Source organism: Bombina bombina, chromosome 4 (genome assembly GCF_027579735.1).
Source record: "Bombina bombina isolate aBomBom1 chromosome 4, aBomBom1.pri, whole genome shotgun sequence".
Lineage (NCBI taxonomy): Eukaryota > Metazoa > Chordata > Amphibia > Anura > Bombinatoridae > Bombina > Bombina bombina.
Window position 1 is genome coordinate 1,053,866,611 of NC_069502.1, and position 13,995 is coordinate 1,053,880,605.

The 13,995-nt window shown below is 37.8% G+C and overlaps 1 protein-coding gene across 1 annotated transcript in view; it reads left to right on the forward strand.

Moving 5' to 3' along the window:
• Positions 1-13,995, forward strand: part of RTN4 (reticulon 4) — a 179,563-nt gene that overhangs the window by 49,615 nt on the left and 115,953 nt on the right. The window contains exons 2-3 of the mRNA XM_053712196.1: positions 2,776-2,832; positions 4,776-7,025. Coding sequence (XP_053568171.1) covers positions 2,776-2,832; positions 4,776-7,025 — 2,307 coding nt within the window. The remainder of the gene's footprint in view (positions 1-2,775; positions 2,833-4,775; positions 7,026-13,995) is intronic.

A 13,995-nucleotide genomic window follows, 5' to 3' on the forward strand; every position in this document is an offset into this window, starting at 1 on the left:
TATATATATATATATATATATATATATATATATATATATATATATATATATATATATATATATATATATATATATATATATATATATATATACACACACACACATTTGCTGAGTGATTGTTGCGCTGATTGTTTGTTTTTGGTGGTTTGTATGCAATTTTAAGCAACTTTCTAATTCTTGCATTTCAAATAATGATACCAAGAGAATTTTGATAATTTGATAATAGGAGTAAATTAGAAAGTTGCTTAAAATTGCTTGCTCTTTCTGAATCACGAATGAAACATTTTGGGTTCAGTGTCCCTTTAAAAAAAAAAAAAAATCCACAAAAAAACTTTCCAATTCACTCCTGTTATATTATGCACACTTTTTGAGGCGCCTACTGAGCATGTGCAAGAATTTGCAGTATATAAATTCATGCATTTTATGATTGGTTGATGACTGTCACATAAAATAAGGGGGGGGGTGGAATGAACTACTCATTTGAAATTTCAGACTGTTATTGCATTGTCTTATAATTCATTTGTTGATAATGCAAATATACTGTATTTAATGGTCCTCTAAGCCTAGGCTGACTCGTCCAAACAAGAAAAATGGTGGATGGAGTTTTGATATTGATAAACAGTTGCTGTAGAATGTTAAATTGGCACCTTCCTGCCGGGACAAAGTTCCGATATAAACAAATAAGTAAAAAATTTAAAACACATGATCGTTCATGAGATTGCGTGATTTAAATGATTGAATCGTGTCAGGGGCGCCCTCCACCCTGTGGTCCCATTTAGGAAGTGACTGGCTTTAGGACTGCTGAATGGCTAGGACGTTCCATTCTGTCCTAACTGCGCTAAAGCCCAGTACAGTTAGGATGACATGAAACGTCCGAACAGTGGGAAGGGGTTAAAGAGCCATTAAACACTTTGAGATGGTAATGTAAAATGATAAATCACATAAAAAAAACTCAGCAATATACTTTTTGTTTTTGTCTCCTTTTCCTGTAATTCCATTCTGAAATTGTGAGCTTTTTAGTTCCTATTATATTCCACACAGCCATTGGCTGCACACTCTATTGACCTAATTATAACCGTCTCTAATTGGCTGCAGCAGAGAAGGTAACCTAAGTTACAATATGGCTGCTCCCATTTTATAGACAATAAAACTTTACATTTATTTTGTCTATATTTAAACAGCTAATGAAACTGTAAAAAATATATCTACATGTTATTCTAAGACTAATCTTTTCTTTGAATGTGTTATTCTATCTAGCATTTATTTATAGTGTTTAAAGTGATGGTCAATTTCGATGAATTAGTGCCGGTTTTTAATAATCCTATTAAAAACAAGGACACTTTAATTAATCAAAATTGACATTTCACTCGTTTTCTTCAAAAACTTACCTTTTAATCCTGACAGCCGCTGCAGCGCTTCCTCAGCCCTCTTTGCGGGTCCAAAATTACGAATCCGGCTTCCTCCAATCACGACGTTGCATCAGTGAATCCGTGATTGGAGGAAGCCAGATTTGTGTTTTCTGTCGTATCAAGAGGCTTCAGATGGCCGGGGGAATTGCTGGAGCGGCTTTCAGGATTTAAAGGTACATTTTGGAATAAAACAAGGGAAATGTCAATTTTGATGAATTAAAGTGCCCTTGTTTTTAATAGGATTATTAAAAACTGGGCACTAATTCATCAAAATTGACCTTCACTTTAATGCCCCTTTAAGTTTTTTTAAAATGTTTAGACTTGACTAATATGTTATTGTACAGCAAGACGACAGAAATGTCTTGTAATTAAGAGTTGTTTACGGTCTCTTTTTAAAGTAAGATTTATTGTACATTTGATTAATACACTAGCTGCATCATTTGTGTCCCACATTACTGGCTCAATTTGTAACTGCCGGTCTCCATCACAGTTGTACACCCTTATCAGAAAAACCCAGCCATTGTCTCCTGATTTTATTCCGCAAATTACAAGAATAATCTGACATATTCCTTTAGCCATATAAGTAATGTTCAGTTTCCATCGACTACCCCTGTATTGTATTATATAATCCTCATTTTGGGGAAATGGATTTAGTATTATGTCACTAGAAAATGTCTACCGAGTCTGACCTAACTGATCCATGAGGTAAATGTGTATACTTCTGCTTGAATTTATACATTTTGGGTAGTGAAAACCTTGTTTTATTACATAAGGCCATAATGCTTGAGATACATATGAGTTTAATAAAACCGTACACAAATAAAATGTAATGAATGCCATTCCAGTGCTTAAGAATAAAACAGCCTTGATTGTACTGGTTGAAATTCTAATACAAAGATGGTATGAGGATGTAATTTTTGCATTAGTGACTCAAGCTTTTTGGGGGGTTAAAAACACAGGTAAAGTTTAGAGCTGCAAGTATTGCATGGCCAATTGGCAGATTGGTGTAGTTTAGCTGCCTGTCCTTGTTCTGCTTAGGAGCTTCAATTCTTGTGACTCCTGCACTGGACTCTACATATTTGTTTTGCAGGGGTTTAACATGTAGTAAGCTTGAGCCATGAATGCAAAAATAGCTCTTATGGTTTAAAACGTGCACTTTTTTCAGTAGTTTGGGTGTTTAAAATGTACAAGCTCTGATATCAATCTTCAGATAAGAAATACATGTGAAATGTATTGGTCTATTGCTCTTATCCACATTTCCCTGCAAGGTGTGTAATGGTTGGGCTGTTGAGATGTCTTGCTTGCTTTTCACTTTCAGTCTAACTGGCTTTATTTTTGCTGAGATCTTTTTCTGTTTGTCTTTCAGATGAGAACCTCTTTCCTCTTCCTGCTGCATCTGTGCCTCTGATGCACTCCTCTGCAGGCAAGTGCTCCCTTGCTATCCTGCACTTTACATGTCACTAACTACATTCATTCTCCTGCTTGCCTTGTCTATAACACGTTTTCTTAGATCTGCATAGCTTCTTTTTTCATGTCTGCCCACTGTATTTTAATAAATATAACACATGTAATGTATTATAAAAACTCACAAGTAATTCAACTAGTGCAAACCATAGTGAAAATAGTCAAAGCATTGTGTCCAAAACTCTTTACTTTGACAGATATTATTTGCCCACATTAACATAGACTAGAACTGCTTTATTAACCTCTGAAGCAAGATAATATGCTTGATCTAGTTGTACAGTAACACTAATTCTCAATTGTAAAAAGTTTAACCACAGCCATGGGTTTCCACACATCTAATGTCCTGCGTAGAGACCACAACAAATTGCAGCTCCTTGGCAAGACACAGCTTGTGATTGGTGGCTATGCATATATTCTATTTTCTATTCATAACCAGTTTACTTTCTTTGCTTTCCCCAGAAGCTGCAATGGTTTGCTCTTCAGAGTGGGACGTAAACACCTTTGCTGAAGTTAAACTCCATTAACAAGATACACTAGGGTTAGTGCATCTCCATTAGGACTTTGGTGCATTGAGCATCCATCAGCTTTTGCCATGCAGATGTATTTTTATATTTATTTCTGAGAGTAGTACCAATTACCTAATGGGAAAGCTTTGGTTTCAGACTTGGGCCCTGATCTAAAGCTTTTGCAAGATTATCTAAATTGTCTTGTCAGTACTTTGAGATCCCTCAAAAATGTTTAGAAACGTAAACTTTAGATTGAGAGGTGATGTGAAGGAGAAATATGTTTTAAAAAGGCCCCACATGATTTCTCTCCATGCCAGCGAGTTTGATTATCAGGTTCCTAATAAGAGTGGTGTACACAGTCCAGGAACCCAGCTGGAATGAGCAAAGTGATAGAATATCCCAGTCTCAAATGTTAAATAAACATGCTATATGCTTGCAAGAGAGAGGTCCAGACTGGCTCAATACGTCTAGCAGTCATGCTGAGCCTTTGATCCTGGCATGTCCTTTTTTTTTATTAAAAAAAATATATATATATTCACCCCAAACAAATGTTTAAAGAAATGCTTTCATGTATATTATAAAAGTTATCTTACTACATATCTAGGGGCCTTAAAGTGACATAAAACCCCACATTTTACTTCCATGATTCAGATAGAGCATGCAATTTTGAAAAAGTTCTCATTTTACTTCTGTTATCAAATTTCCTTTGTTCTCTTGGTATCATATTATTTTTTATTTTAAAAAAGCAGGAAGCGCGTGTACTTTGGAGCCCTATATGACGGCAATTTTGCAAGATTATGTATTTGCAAGAGCACTAGATGGCAGCGCTGTATTCTGCTATGAAGTGCTATAGACACCTACCTAGGCATCTCTTCAACAAAGAATACCATGGGAACAAAGAAAATCTGATAAAAGAAGTAACTTTTTTTTATTTTTTTTTAATTGCATGCTCTGTCTGAATAACGATTTGTTTAGGGTTTCATATCCCTTTTTACATAAAAAATAAAATTATAGGGATAGATATAGATGAGGATTCCTTAAAGGGACATTCTACTGTAATAGTCACTTGCTCTAACATAGATTATGTATTTAACCCCTGCAAAAGGTTAAAGCGTGGTCAAGAGTGCACCAGGGGTATAACTTTTTATTCTGTTTTATCTTTTGCAGTGTTTAAAGACACAGTTGGCAACAAGCATTTATTGTAATAAAATGTTCTAACTAATGAAAGCATTTTATTATTACAATGTCATAACCCTGTGAGGGCAAATATACATTTATTTGCAAGTGTCAGATGTCTGTCCTACTAGAATTAGCTCTGCCTATATCTAACAATGTGCCTGTTTGCTTGTTTTGTCTGTCTCTTGCTGATCACTTTCCTTTCTGTTCGTGGTCACAGACAAAGTACTGGATTTGCAGCAGCCTTCTAGCACTGGCCATGAAGATTTTGCATCTCTGCTTGGGTTTACTGCTTCCCTTCCCTCTATATCTCCTCTGTCTGCTGATTTTTCTAAAGAGCATGTGGTTGCAACAGAAACTTTCCATGGATCATTTAGTAATACATACACCAGGACCGTAGGAGACTTGTCTTTAGTAGAGAACTTGGGTAATGTTAAGGAGCCTGCCTTTTCTGAGGTAGCAACAGGTCGTGAACAACCTTCACTTTTAGGCCACAATATGGAAGATGTAATATTTTCTGAAAAGGGTAATGTAGTTGAACATCCCACATCTCAACAGGAGACAGTAGCTGAAGAGCAGACAAAATTATACACACAGTCTGCTAAAGAGCTGTTCTCAGGAATGCTTAAATCTGTTGGGCCACCAAATGAAGAATTCTCAGAAATCAGAGAAGGTACAGATGAACAGTACGTTGATTTCAAACCATTTATGAGCACAAAACCATCTGATTTGGACTTTGCCAGTAAAGCTGTAGCAGAGAAGGTAAATAGCGATGTTGACAGTCAAAAGTTACGCAGCCCTGGACAGTTAAAGGAAGTGTATATTGAAGAAAAGGAAATTGACCTTTCGGATGACATTTCCCCTGTGACACCTGAAATTGTACCTGATTCTTCAAATTATGAAATGTTTTCTGATTTGGAGCAACACATCCCATTTAGTGTGGGATTGGGCCAAGTTTCAGGAAATAAAACAGATGAGAAGAAGATGGCAGAAATTGAAGCCCAGGCAGCCTCTCAGCATTTTGGTTCTAATGTTGCAATGGTCAACCCGTTCTTTGAACATGTAGATCAAGAAGTTGATTATGTTACCACTCAAAATGTATCTGCAGCTTCCCCAGACCAGGCAGCAAACAAGTCAGAAGGGCTTACTCCAGACATTGTTCAAGAAGCATATGAAAGTGAGGCTCATGATATTGCAGTATCAAATCTCTGTCCTGAACCAAAAATAGATTTGGTTCAAACAGCTGCTGAATCTGTTGAATACAAAATTAGCCCAACGAAACAATCATCTGCATTATTTGAAGACTCTGAATCAGTCTCTTCACCAGTTCTGCCCGATATTGTAATGGAAGCACCTCTAGCATCCTCAACTATTGCTTTTGAAACCATTCATTCCCAACCTGATGTTTCTCCAGTAGGTAATGCACCTGTTGTCAGTGAAGAAAGGATAAAATATGAGTCTGAGAAACCTCCTTCTTATGAAGAAGCCATAAACAAACCTGTTCCACAAGCTAAGGATACATTTGTTACATCTATAGAACCTAGAAAAGGACCAACCGGCATAGAGGCTGAAGCTCCATACATATCCATTGCATGTGATTTAATAAAGGAAACAATCGCTACTGAACCTACTCCACCACATTTTACAGATTTTTCAAAGGTTTTAAAGCATGAATTTGATGCCCAGTTCACTCAACAATTAGATGATAGTTCTCCAGAATCTGAGCAAAGTGAACCTTCATATAAGCATTGGGAACCTGAAATTATCACAAAGGAAATTTCTGGCATTATGGCAGAAAGTGTAAAAGATCAAATCAATGTTTCAAAAAAAGAGCTTGAACGTGACCAAGAGCTTAGAGAACCTTCTACAACTAAAGCCTATTTAGAATCTTTCCAGCTTGACTCCTCTATACCTAAAGATGCCAGCGATATATTAGCTGAAAGTCTGGTTTCAGAAAGTATCAAAGTTGAGAAGCCTCTACAAATGGATGAGTTTGAGAAAACGTTATATACCGATAAGGTTTCCAAGTATTCGCCAAACTCAGAGACTTCAGGATATGAAAGTAGATCATCAACCATTCCATTTGCAGAAGCGTATGGCTTCAAACCGTTCAATGATGCACAGGGAGAGGTAGGTCAGAAAGCTTTACAGATAGACAACCAGATTTCAAGTAAAAAGTCCAGTTCTGAGAAGAAGCAAGAACAGTCTTCTGAGTTGTTTCAGGATTTTACATCTTTTCAGAATGAACATACTGAAGGTTACTATGAATCTGAAAAGTCAGATGACTTTGATATTGCAGAGAGTGGTGCATATGGCAAGGACGTCATGCCTAAAGGTGAATCATTAATTGTTGACGAAATTGTGGCTAAACCTGTGACCCCTACAAAGGATGCTGATATCAACCCTCCATTCAGTAAAGGAAAAGAGGCCAGAGACTATTCAGTAGCTGCTTGCAGTTACAAGAAATCAGGTAAATCTATATTTTGTTAAACACTGAATACTTTAAAATGCTTTTATTTTTATAGGTGAAGAAATGTTAGTTGGTTTTAGCATACGGCTATAATTGGGGCTTCACGAATGCGGAGTGCCAGAGAGCCTCCTTAACGCCATGCTAATAACTAATCTATATGCATATATCCTTCTCTCTTTTAAACTTGAAATAAATTTGTCAGACCATGACAAGGCTACGCAAAACTAAAGTCTTTTTAAATTTTACTTTGGCCTCTATCTTATGTAATTTTCTTCTCCGTTGCTTAAACAAAATGCATTTTATGTCTTGTTCAAAAGAGCATTGAATTTTGTTTTTAAAGGGACAAAGTAAAAATTAGTCAAAGCATGCAAATTTAAGCTGTCAAATTTAATTCTATTTAACTTAATTCTCTTGGTTTTCTTTGTTCATAAGCAGAGCTAGTAGGGCTGTGTAACTAATAGCAATATTAGACTGTTAAATATCTGAATTGCATGAGACAAAAAATGTTCAAAGCAGCTTACATTCTGGTTACTAAAAAAAAGCTTGTAAATGTTCCCGGTTGGGTGCTGTGACAGGTACTGAAATGTTAATTTTCCATTGTTCCTAAAGTATTTAGCCTTTGAGTAAGCAGTAATAAAGAAAAGTTAATGATGTCTGTATTCTCTGCTAGCTCAATCCATTTCATTGGGTTGTGGTTCAGTTTGCAGAAATGGCTATTTCATATGCAAAGTTATACCTAAAGGTAATTTAAAACACTGCTGCTGGTATAACAAGTCATTGTAAACACTTAAAGGAGAAAAATAATTTACAGTACACTGTCACTTTACCTTGTTACATTAGTCGCTCCAGCAGCAGCGCTGATCACTGCAGAGGGTTGGACCAAGTGTCGCCACGTTGTATCATTGTCACAGCACGTAATGCTACAGCTGTCATTTTACTTGCTCTATCCCTGAGGTATTTAAAGGGACAGTTCACCCAAAAAAATTCTCCCCTTTAAATTGTTCCCAATGATCCATTTTACCTGCTGTAGTGTATTACATTGTTTACAAGTAGCTCCTTTACCCCTATTTCGGGATATGAAATAGCTGATTTAGCCTATGGTATCACAACCTATACTAAAAATATTGGTACTGCAGTATATGCTTTTGACAGACTATCTAAACACAGCCAGCAGAAGAAATCACACTCTCAGTGGGTTGCAGGATAGTTTAAGTAATAAAATGTTAATTTTCCATTGTTCTTTTTAAGTATTGAGTTTGCTTTACAAACAGATATAAGATAAGGAAGCAAGTCTGTGTGAATAAAAGTGATAACATTATGAGATCTGATATTAGCTGGAAGCTCAACCCATTGTAATAGGCTGTGGTTTAAAAGCACAAAACCAGCTAATTCATATACACAAATAAACCTGAAAATGCAAATTCTCAAACATTTTATACTCTGCAGCTGGTATAACAAGTCAATGAAAATACATTAATTGAAAAACAATTTTACGGTGTACTGTCCCTTTAAAGAAGGTGGCGGACTAGCAGTGCACTGTTCTCTGGCCTATTCACTCTGCAGTGCAAACTGCAAGGGGAACAAGCTGCTGTTTTTAACAGTTAAATACATTTTGAATGTTTAAAAAAATATATGTATAAAAAATTAAAATGTTGAAAAATGTATTTTAATAAAATCGCAGTATTTCATTTAAACAAATTGTGATTATTTTCCCTCCCATTTCGCACAGCCCTTTATAGCTAGCTAGCCTCTTGAACTGCAAATAACAGCTGGGAGCTAGCTGGTGATTGGTGGCTGCACTGCACATATATGCTTTTTGTATTTGGCTCACTAGGTGTTCAGCTAGCTCCCAGTAAGTGCATTGCTTCTCCTTTAACAAAGGATATCAAGAGAATGAAGACTATTTGATAATAAGAGTATAATTTAATAACTTTCCAATTTACTTCTGAGTCACAAATGAAACAAAAAATGGGTTTTGTGTCCTTTTTTAACTTTTGCCTTAACGAGCATCATAGATGGCTACACCTTTATTCTGAAATTAAATTTATGGTGGTCTACAGTCATAGTTTAAAATAGATTTAACGTGAAGGTCCATTTTGATGCATTAGTGCCCGGTTTTTAATAATCCTATTAAAAACAAGGGCACTTTAATTCATCAAAATTGACATTTCATGGTTTTCTTCAAAAACTTACCTTTTAATCCTTGCAGCAGCTCCAGCACTTCCTCCGCCCGTCGCAAGCAGTCTTCGCGGGTCCAAAATGACGAATCCGGCTTCCTTCAATCACAGCGTTGCATCAGTCCAAGATTCCCGGGGGGGGCACTGTGATTGGAGGAAGCCTGATTCGTCATTTCTGACGTCTGCAGAGGCTTCCGACGGCCGGGGGAATCGCTGGAGCGGCATTCAGGATTAAAAGGTAAGCTTTTGAAGAAAACAGTGAAATGTCAAATTTGATGAATTAAAGTGCCCTTGTTTTTAAAAGGTTCATTAAAAACCAGGCACTAATTCATCAAAATGGACCATCACTTTAAGAGATACCCCTTGTGGTTTGTAAAGTGGCTGTTTTTTTCCCATTTCAGCATTGTGTGTGCTTTATTTAGTAGTCATTACAGCTCCAGCTGCAAAGCAGAGATCATATAGAATGCAATCTAAAGCATGTAATTATGTGTTTTTAGAAGAAGAAAATGTAAGGCTCACAAGTCGAGAAAAGAGAGTTTACCAGTTTGCTCAATGGACTTCACCTGACTTATGCATAGAATGATTGTAGTATACATCAGTGATTTTCAACCTTTTTCTTACCGTGGCACACATTTTTTACATTAAAAAAATCCCGCGGCACACCACCATCCCAAAATTTTTACAAAATCACACATTGTAGCCTAATACAGTTTGTATGTGTGTGTGTGTATATGTATGTATATATGTGTGTATATATGTGTATATATATATATATATATATATATATATATATATATATATATATATATATATATATATATATATATATATATATATATATATATACACACATATACATACAAACACATATATATATATACACACAAACACACATACACACAGGGAGTGCAGAATTATTAGGCAAGTTGTATTTTTGAGGATTAATTTTATTATTAAACAACCATGTTCTCAATGAACCCAAAAAACTCATTAATATCAAAGCTGAATAGTTTTGGAAGTAGTTTTTAGTTTGTTTTTAGTTTTAGCTATTTTAGGGGGATATCTGTGTGTGCAGGTGACTATTACTGTGCATAATTATTAGGCAACTTAATAAAAAACAAATATATACCCATTTCAATTATTTATTTTTACCAGTGAAACCAATATAACATCTCAACATTCACAAATATACATTTCTGACATTCAAAAACAAATCAGTGACCAATATAGCCACCTTTCTTTGCAAGGACACTCAAAAGCCTGCCATCCATGGATTCTGTCAGTGTTTTGATCTGTTCACCATCAACATTGCGTGCAGCAGCAACCACAGCCTCCCAGACACTGTTCAGAGAGGTGTACTGTTTTCCCTCCTTGTAAATCTCACATTTGATGATGGACCACAGGTTCTCAATGGGGTTCAGATCAGGTGAACAAGGAGGCCATATCATTAGATTTTCTTCTTTTATACCCTTTCTTGCCAGCTACGCTGTGGAGTACTTGGACGCGTGTGATGGAGCATTGTCCTGCATGAAAATCATGTTTCTCCAACATAGGTGTGTCCGGTCCACGGCGTCATCCTTACTTGTGGGATATTCTCTTCCCCAACAGGAAATGGCAAAGAGCCCAGCAAAGCTGGTCACATGATCCCTCCTAGGCTCCGCCTACCCCAGTCATTCTCTTTGCCGTTGTACAGGCAACATCTCCACGGAGATGGCTTAGAGTTTTTTAGTGTTTAACTGTAGTTTTTATTATTCAATCAAGAGTTTGTTATTTTGAAATAGTGCTGGTATGTACTATTTACTCAGAAACAGAAAAGAGATGAAGATTTCTGTTTGTATGAGGAAAATGATTTTAGCAACCGTCACTAAAATCCATGGCTGTTCCACACAGGACTGTTGAGAGCAATTAACTTCAGTTGGGGGAACAGTGTGCAGTCTCTTGCTGCTTGAGGTATGACACATTCTAACAAGACGATGTAATGCTGGAAGCTGTCATTTTCCCTATGGGATCCGGTAAGCCATGTTTATTACGATTGTAAATAAGGGCTTCACATGGGCTTATTAAGACTGTAGACTTTTTCTGGGCTAAATCGATTCATTATTAACACATATTTAGCCTTGAGGAATCATTTTATTTGGGTATTTTGATATAATAATATCGGCAGGCACTGTTTTAGACACCTTATTCTTTAGGGGCTTTCCCAAAGCATAGGCAGAGTCTCATTTTCGCGCCGGTGTTGCGCACTTGTTTTTGAGAGGCATGGCATGCAGTCGCATGTGAGAGGAGCTCTGATACTTAGAAAAGACTTTCTGAAGGCGTCATTTGGTATCGTATTCCCCTTTGGGCTTGGTTGGGTCTCAGCAAAGCAGATACCAGGGACTGTAAAGGGGTTAAAGTTAAAAACGGCTCCGGTTCCGTTATTTTAAGGGTTAAAGCTTCCAAATTTGGTGTGCAATACTTTTAAGGCTTTAAGACACTGTGGTGAAAATTTGGTGAATTTTGAACAATTCCTTCATGTTTTTTCGCAATTGCAGTAATAAAGTGTGTTCAGTTTAAAATTTAAAGTGACAGTAACGGTTTTATTTTAAAACGTTTTTTGTACTTTGTTATCAAGTTTATGCCTGTTTAACATGTCTGAACTACCAGATAGACTGTGTTCTGAATGTGGGGAAGCCAGAATTCCTATTCATTTAAATAAATGTGATTTATGTGACAATGACAATGATGCCCAAGATGATTCCTCAAGTGAGGGGAGTAAGCATGGTACTGCATCATTCCCTCCTTCGTCTACACGAGTCTTGCCCACTCAGGAGGCCCCTAGTACATCTAGCGCGCCAATACTCCTTACTATGCAACAATTAACGGCTGTAATGGACAATTCTGTCAAAAACATTTTAGCCAAAATGAACACTTATCAGCGTAAGCGCGACTGCTCTGTTTTAGATACTGAAGAGCATGACAACGCTAATAATAATGTTTCTGAAGGGCCCCTAACCCAGTCTGATGGGGCCAGGGAGGTTTTGTCTGAGGGAGAAATTACTGATTCAGGGAACATTTCTCAACAAGCTGAACCTGATGTGATTACATTTAAATTTAAGTTGGAACATCTCCGCATTCTGCTTAAGGAGGTATTATCCACTCTGGATGATTGTGACAAGTTGGTCATCCCAGAGAAACTATGTAAAATGGACAAGTTCCTAGAGGTGCCGGGGCTCCCAGAAGCTTTTCCTATACCCAAGCGGGTGGCGGACATTGTTAATAAAGAATGGGAAAGGCCCGGTATTCCTTTCGTCCCTCCCCCCATATTTAAAAAATTGTTTCCTATGGTCGACCCCAGAAAGGACTTATGGCAGACAGTCCCCAAGGTCGAGGGAGCGGTTTCCACTTTAAACAAACGCACCACTATACCCATAGAGGATAGTTGTGCTTTCAAAGATCCTATGGATAAAAAATTAGAAGGTTTGCTTAAAAAGATGTTTGTTCAGCAGGGTTACCTTCTACAACCAATTTCATGCGTTGTCCCTGTCGCTACAGCCGCATGTTTCTGGTTCGATGAGCTGATAAAGGCGGTCGATAGTGATTCTCCTCCTTATGAGGAGATTATGGACAGAATCAATGCTCTCAAATTGGCTAATTCTTTTACCCTAGACGCCACTTTGCAATTGGCTAGATTAGCGGCTAAGAATTCTGGGTTTGCTATTGTGGCGCGCAGAGCTCTTTGGTTGAAATCTTGGTCGGCTGATGCGTCTTCCAAGAACAAGCTACTTAACATTCCTTTCAAGGGGAAAACGCTGTTTGGCCCTGACTTGAAAGAGATTATCTCTGATATCACTGGGGGTAAGGGCCACGCCCTTCCTCAGGATCGGCCTTTCAAGACAAAAAATAAACCTAATTTTCGTCCCTTTCGTAGAAACGGACCAGCCCAAAGTGCTACGTCCTCTAAGCAAGAGGGTAATACTTCTCAAGCCAAGCCAGCTTGGAGACCAATGCAAGGCTGGAACAAGGGAAAACAGGCCAAGAAACCTGCCACTGCTACCAAGACAGCATGAAATGTTGGCCCCCGATCCGGGACCGGATCTGGTGGGGGGCAGACTCTCTCTCTTCGCTCAGGCTTGGGCAAGAGATGTTCTGGATCCTTGGGCACTAGAAATAGTCTCCCAAGGTTATCTTCTGGAATTCAAGGGGCTTCCCCCAAGGGGGAGGTTCCACAGGTCTCAGTTGTCTTCAGACCACATAAAAAGACAGGCATTCTTACATTGTGTAGAAGACCTGTTAAAAATGGGAGTGATTCATCCTGTTCCATTAAGAGAACAAGGGATGGGGTTCTACTCCAATCTGTTCATAGTTCCCAAAAAAGAGGGAACGTTCAGACCAATCTTAGATCTCAAGATCTTAAACAAGTTTCTCAAGGTTCCATCGTTCAAGATGGAAACCATTCGAACTATTCTTCCTTCCATCCAGGAAGGTCAATTCATGACCACGGTGGATTTAAAGGATGCGTATCTACATATTCCTATCCACAAGGAACATCATCGGTTCCTAAGGTTCGCATTCCTGGACAAGCATTACCAGTTCGTGGCGCTTCCTTTCGGATTAGCCACTGCTCCGAGGATTTTCACAAAGGTACTAGGGTCCCTTCTAGCTGTGCTAAGACCAAGGGGCATTGCTGTAGTACCTTACTTGGACGACATTCTAATTCAAGCGTCGTCCCTTACTCAAGCAAAGGCTCACACGGACATAGTCCTGGCCTTTCTCAGATCTCACGGATGGAAAGTGAACGTGGAAAAGAGTTC